Raw genomic sequence first — 7,092 nt, 5'->3', positions numbered from 1 at the left:
CCAAAATCTTTTTTTTTTCAAAATTCTCCATCACATCAAATCTTATAAGACATACATAAAACATTAAATATAGATAAAAAAAATAACTAACTATACCTGTAATTTGCGACATAAATCTTTTAAATCTAGTTAGTCCATAGTTAGATAACAATTACCAAATAAAACAAAATTTCAAGATTTTTTCACCTCTTTTGGGTGTCATATCGAATGTTTCGTAGAACATCGGAAGAGGTCTTTGGATACTAATAAAAAAACTAATTACATAACTTTGCTGTAAACTACAAGACGAATTTATTAAGTCTAATTAATCTATTATTAGTACATGTAAGTTACTATATGATTTCCAACTATACTATATACTTAGGCCTTGTTTAGTTCCCACCAAAATACAAAAAGTTTTCAAGATTCACTGTCACATCGAATCTTTGCGGCACATGCATGGAGCATGAAATATAGATAAAAAAATAAATAATTGCACAATTTACCTGTAAATTGCGAAATGAATCTTTTGAATCTAGGTAGTACATAATTGAATAATATTTGCCAAATACAAACGAAAGTGTTACAGGAGCGAAATTCAAAAAAATTTCTCAACTAACCAAGACCTTAGTTTATTTTTTATCTATATTTAATACTCAATGCATGCGCTAAACATTCAATGTGATGATTGAAAACTTAGGACATGAGACGTATTTGGGAACCCAAATCTAAAATGAATCTCTAACACAATAACTATAGCCTCCATAGAGTAACCATATAGAAGACTCATTTTGGGTATCAGGAGAGGCATAAATCCAAATTTGGGTACCCTCTCTCCTCGAGACCCATTTGTAGAGAATGTTGTCTTTTAGGTCTTGTTGAAGAAGACTAAAAATAGGTATAGAGCGCTACACAAAAGACAAATGAGTCTTATATTTTGGGTGATGATTGTTGGGAGAAAATGGCTATTATAGGACTCCAATCGTTGTGGCTTCTCTCAAATAGAACTCTAAATATTTGTTTCTCCCAAATAGGACTCTAAACATTGTTTGTAAGCTCTAATAACATTTTAATACTATTAACCATGTTTTAAGTCTTTAAATATATGTATTTGACCATGACATGACTCTTTTGCCCCTGGGACCATTGTGCCGCCGACATAGAACCACGGCGAGACGACTCTCACTTTGCCACCGGAGAACGCGTTCATGGCCACCGGAGGGAGAAGGAACCCATCGAGCGCCAGCCCCGCGAACGAGGCGAGGTCCTCCCATAGCGTAGCTGGCTCTGGGCCAACACGAACGGCGAGAGAATCCTCCCATGCAGCGCAGCAGCAGACATATCGCTCCTCTCGGCTGCCGCCGCCGCTGTCCCGTCCTTGCTCTGTCGGCAGCCGAGCTCCGAGCAGACCAAGCTAGTTGAAGGAGGCATAGCTGAAGCACGAACGCCATCAGCGTGGGCACCCTCAGCATCGTCTGCTTCAGCTCGTACGACACTTTTCTCTTGGCGTGGAGGATGTGTAGGGCCGTGAAGATGCACGGCAGCGTCGTGGAGACAACCAGCAGCATGACACTCTCCAGGTCCATCCGCGAGATGGATGCGGACACCGGCCTGCTCAACGTACATCCCGAGTAGAGCAGTAAAGTCCAGGGGCAAAAGAGTCAAGCCATGGCCAAATACATATATTTAAAGACTTAAAACATGGCTAATAATATTAAAATGTTATTAGAGCTTACAAAGAATGTTTAGAGTTCTATTTGAGAGAAACAAATATTTGGAGTCCTATTTAGAGGTCATATAATAACCATTTTGTCTTAGATTTGGGAACGAAAAAAGGCCTTACCCCGCAAGGCCTCCAATTGCCTCCCTCTCTCTCTTTCGCTCTCTCTCCGGCCACGGTCGTCGCTGCGCCGCCGCACAGAGGCCGGGGCGTGGACGCTACACGCATCCGTCTCTCCTCCTGCTGGCCGCGCTGTCTTCCTATTCTCCAAGGCTTGATTGGGGGAATGTGATGTGATACCGTCAGCGATGGTCCGTCAACCGACAGGGAGATTTCGTCGGGCGTCTGGCGGGCTGGACCAACGAGACGACGACCGGCCACTTCTTTCTCGCTGGGCGGCTCAAGAAATCGCAGGTTTCCACGCAGTCCCTGTCGTTCGGGCTCAAATTGTCGTTACGTCACAGGCGAGTAGTTCTTTGACTAATCTTTGATTGATTTGGCAGTTGACTGTTGCAGTTTGATATCTGATAGTGATTTGTCCGCAGGCGGTGGCTCAACTGCTCGGTGAGAGTGAAATATGGCTAATCGAGGCCCTTTACTTGCTTTCCTGTTGACGACTTGAGTAGCCTTGAAGTTTGCAGTAGTGTGCCTTGTGCAATTCCGCACTTCTTTTCCTATGATTTCATAAGTGCTTCATGTCTTTAATTTAATCTTGACAGATTCAGTGATCTTTCAAATCTGCTCTGTGCAATTTGAGAACCCCCTGTCTTTTGGCATGACCGCACACTAGCTAGACAAGGACTGCTGCTTAGAGGTCACATTATTACTAGCTAGTTGTTTTCCTCCCTTTTATTGGAGAGTGCTCATCTTTTCCTTGCTCATGTGTGCTTGGCAGTAAGCATCTTTAAGAGGCTATACTCCCTAAACCTGCTCCTTTGGAAGGCACTATATTTGCTAATTTATTTAGCATTGTTTAGCTTGTTGGAAACTGGGGCTGATTGGTATGAAGTATAAACAATGTGAAATAATATTCTAGTCTGTACTGCTCAAACAACTCTCACTGTCCTATGTTGAATTATAATTTTTTTCAGGTCATGGGCGTTCATATTGTCACATATTACTGAAAAAAATGGGCCACTGTGGAAACAGGTCCAGTTTACATAGTAGTCATCTTAGTAGACACTGACAGATCCTCTAGTGGTTTGACTAATCATAGATTCCCTTAAGAAAATCTTTACAACTTTGCTCTAAACCTATCACCTTATTTATCTATTCTTTTTAATCTTAAGGTTCCATGTCCTTTCCCTGAATATTATAATTTAGGTATATGACCTGTGATGTTTGTCTTCTGCATTCACCTAAATTATTTTTAGGGATATACAAATCTTTTATCATTAGGTGGCTTCACTAGTAAGACACACATTTTATCAGCTTTATCTTCTAACTAGTTGATTGACCTTGCAATGTGGGTGATTCACACTTTTTTCACACTTGCATTCTTGACCACTTGACTAGTCTTGAAATGCTTTTTGTGCACCTTTTTTTATGCATCAAGGAAGTGATTGTTGTGTACACCTTACCTGGCTTACCTGCTTACTCCTTTTATTCTGTTCTTATACTTCAGTCGCTTCCTTTTCTTGTGCATGTGGAGTTGACTTACTGAGCATGTATAAGAAGAGCCCTCAGACATGAAAGTTGCACAGGCACAAATACTGACACCAGAATACCAGATGCAGTGAGGGGTGGGGGATGGAAGCTATTGTGTGTGCATCACATGGAGCCATGGGCTCCTTGCTGTGGAAGCTGGGTGCATTGCTCTCTGATGAGTACAAGCTTCTAAGTAGTGTGAAGGTGGATATGATGTTCCTTAAAGCTGAGCTTGAGGTCATGCATGCTTTCCTGAAGAAGATGTCGGAGGTGGAGGTTCCTGATGAGCAGTCCAAGTGCTGGATGAAGGAGGTGCGGGAGCTGTCCTACGACATTGAGGACAGCATCGACAGTTTCATATTTTCTCTTGGTTGTGAGTCCAACAGCGAACCTAGAGGCTTCAAGGGGTTTGTTGGTAGGTGCTTGAACTTGTTTGCCGATGCTAAGACACGTCATTGGATTGCCAAGAAGATCCAACGTCTCAAATGCCATGTTATAGAGGCTAGCAATCGGCGTGGGAGGTACAGGGTTGATGATGCTGTCCCCAGATTGAGTAGAACAAGCATAGACCCTCGCTTGCCGGCATTGTACACTGAGACAACAAGGCTTGTTGGTGTTGATGGCCCAAGGGACAAACTTATCAAGTTGCTAACAGAAAGAGAGGGCACAACGACACAGCTGAGTGTGGTCTCCATTGTTGGATTTGGTGGGCTTGGGAAGACTACTCTTGCCAATGAAGTGTACCAGAAGCTTGAAGGGCAATTTGACTACAGAGCTTTTGTGTCAGTGTCACAAAAACCTGACATTAAGAAGATATTGAGGCATATACTCTGCCAGTATAGTTGCCGAGAGTGTGGCAACAATGAAATATGGGATGAGCAGCAACTCATCAACACAACAAGGCAGTTCCTTAAGGATAAGCGGTATGCATCATATATTTGTTTCTTTTCATGACAATCTTGCTTTGAAGGAATATACATGTGCCTATTTATTGATTTGTGCAAATTCGTGTTAGGTACTTTATTGTAATTGATGATATATGGAGCATATCAGCATGGAGAACTATCAGATGTGCTTTTCCTGAAAATAATTGTTCCAGTAGAATATTGACAACTACTCGCATCATCACAGTCGCTAAGTATTGTTGCTCTCCTCACCGCGACCATGTTTATGAACTGAAGCCTCTCGATGCAGCTCACTCTAAGAGCTTATTTTTTAATAGAATTTTTGGTTCTGAAGATAGATGTCCTCTTCATCTGAAAGAAGTTTCCAATGGAATATTGAAAAAATGTGGTGGCTTACCATTGGCAATCATTACCGTAGCTAGTTTATTGGTCACTAAAGCTATTACAAAAGAAGAATGGGAGAAGATGCTGAAGTCTATTGGTTCAGCACTTGAAAAAGATACAGATATGGAAGAGATGAAGAAGATTCTTTTGCTTAGTTACAATGATCTCCCCTACCACTTGAAGACATGCTTGTTATATCTAGGTGTGTTTCCTGAAGATTATGAGATTAAGAGGGATCGACTGATAAGAAGATGGATTGCTGAAGGTTTTATCACTACAGAAGGTGGACAAGACATGGAGGAAATAGGAGAATGCTATTTCAATGAACTTATCAACAGGAGCATGATTCAGCCTGTTGGAATTCAGTATGATGGTCGGGCTGATGCTTGCCGTGTCCATGATATGATTCTTGATCTCATCATATCCAAATCAGTTGAAGAAAACTTTCTAACCTTATGTGGTGATGGAAATCACAAGCTGTTGCAACAGGATAAGGTTCGTCGGCTATCCATCAATTATCATGCTCGAGATGATATTATAGTACCAACAAATATGATTGTTTCTAATGTTCGATCCCTCACTATATTTGGGTATGATGAGAATATGCCTGGTCTTTCCAACTTTCTACTCTTGCGAGTTCTGGATCTAGAAAATAGAGTGGTGCTGGAATACAATTACCTTAGACACATAGGTAGGCTTTCTCAGTTGAGGTACCTCCGACTCAGTTCAAGAAGAATAACTGCACTTCCTGAACAAATAGGAGATCTACAAAACTTGCAGACCTTAGATCTGAGGTGGACAAGGATTAAAAGATTGCCACAGAGTGTTGTCCTCCTACGACGATTGACATGCTTGTTGGTTAACAGTTTAGAATTGCCTGAAGGAATTGGAAATATGCAAGCTCTACAGGAGTTATCAGAGATTGAAATTAACTGTCATACATCAGTGTCCTCTTTGCTGGAACTGGGCAAATTGACTAATATAAGAATTCTTGGGCTAAATTGGTGCATCCTCGATACAAATTATGTAACAAAAATCCATGCAGATAGTTTGGTTATGTCCCTCTGCAAATTAGGCATGCTCAATCTTCGATCGATACAGATTCAAAGCTATCATAGTTGTTCCCTTGATTTCTTAAAGGATTCTTGGTTTCCTCCTCCTCGTCGCCTCCAAATATTTGATATGTCCATAGATTACCATTTCCCCAGAATTCCAAACTGGATAATCTCACTGGAGTACCTCAGTTACCTAGACATATATCTTACTCCAGTGGATGAGGAATCATTTCGAACCCTGGGGGATTTGCCCTCTCTGTTGTTCCTCTGGATATCCTCAAGAGAAGCAAAGCCTAAAGAAGGGGTTATTGTCAGCAGCAATGGTTTCCGCTGTCTGAAGGAGTTCTACTTCACCTGTTGGGAAATTGGTACAGGGCTGTCTTTTGAACCAGGAGCCATGCCAATGCTTGAAAAACTGCGGATTCCATTCAACGCGCATGGTGTGTGCTCTTTGCACGGTGTTCTGGATTCTGGAATCTGGCACCTCTGTTCCCTAAGGCATCTCCATGTCGAGATTATTTGTCATGGTGCGAGGCTTAAGGAGGTGGAGGCCGTGGAGGAAGCTGTCAAGAATGCAGCCAGCTACCTTTCTGATGAGCTCTTCCTTGATGTAAGAAGATGGGACGAAGAAGAGATTTTGAAGGACGAGGAGCATAAACTGGAGGAAGAGGAGTTTAGTTCTTATGATTCAAAAAGCATAACTCAATACTGAAGTTTGATTTCTTCTCTTAATCACAAGCATGCACATGTATTTCTGTTTCTACTGACTAGCACATTGTAGGGTGCCTACACTATTGACTTTAGCGCTTGTGAAGAGCTGATTCGGCACGATCATGATTCAAACAAATTAGTGGTCCATTATATTCAGTGACACAATAATTTGTTCTTCCTTTTTCAAATTTGAAGTTTGGGAAAATATACTAGATGCAACTGCAAGCATTTTGGAACCCCTGCTCCTCTGATTACTTGGTCCTTAAATTCTCCTCTAATTGCTTGAAGGCTTGCTTGTCCTTCAAATCTGAAGCTTTCTGTCCTTCAAATCTGAAGCTTTCTAAAAGCTGGTTACCGTGGTCCCCGGGGACTCCTTCAAATTTGAAGTTTTTTTTTCTCGAATCCTTCAAATTCGAATCAAGAACTGTCTGCTCCCACAGACCCCCCCCCCCCCCCCCCCACACGCGCGCGCACGTATGTGTAAAAAGTTGAGTCACTTTCTGCCAACGCAAGATGTGCTGGACATTCGTCAATTCACGGTTTATACATGCATAAACCGAATTGTACTAGCTAGGAACACGGTTATGCATTGAACGAGTAAACTCAGAGAACTCGAGCTTCTAATAAGAAAGTTGTGAACATCACCTGAATCTTCTGTGTTCGAAACGGTGAACAATTTCCTCCCGTAAAA

General features: G+C 41.8%; 1 protein-coding gene across 1 annotated transcript; it reads left to right on the top strand.

Moving 5' to 3' along the window:
- LOC8068854 (putative disease resistance RPP13-like protein 3) lies at positions 1,829–6,632 on the top strand. Its single transcript, XM_002443329.2, has 2 exons — positions 1,829–4,269; positions 4,362–6,632. The coding sequence occupies exons 1-2, from the start codon at positions 3,449–3,451 to the stop codon at positions 6,400–6,402; spliced, it is 2,862 nt and encodes a 953-aa protein (XP_002443374.2). The 5' UTR covers positions 1,829–3,448; the 3' UTR covers positions 6,403–6,632.

Source organism: Sorghum bicolor, chromosome 8 (assembly GCF_000003195.3).
Source record: "Sorghum bicolor cultivar BTx623 chromosome 8, Sorghum_bicolor_NCBIv3, whole genome shotgun sequence".
Lineage (NCBI taxonomy): Eukaryota > Viridiplantae > Streptophyta > Magnoliopsida > Poales > Poaceae > Sorghum > Sorghum bicolor.
This window is presented reverse-complemented; position numbering and strand designations above follow the sequence as displayed.

Bases quoted from the DNA above. Each gene is read 5' to 3' on its own strand.
- LOC8068854 (XM_002443329.2), top strand. From the start codon at position 3,449: ATGGAAGCTATTGTGTGTGCATCACATGGAGCCATGGGCTCCTTGCTG. The intron at 4,270-4,361 runs GTATGCATCATA...AATTCGTGTTAG, and splicing joins CAGTTCCTTAAGGATAAGCG to GTACTTTATTGTAATTGATG.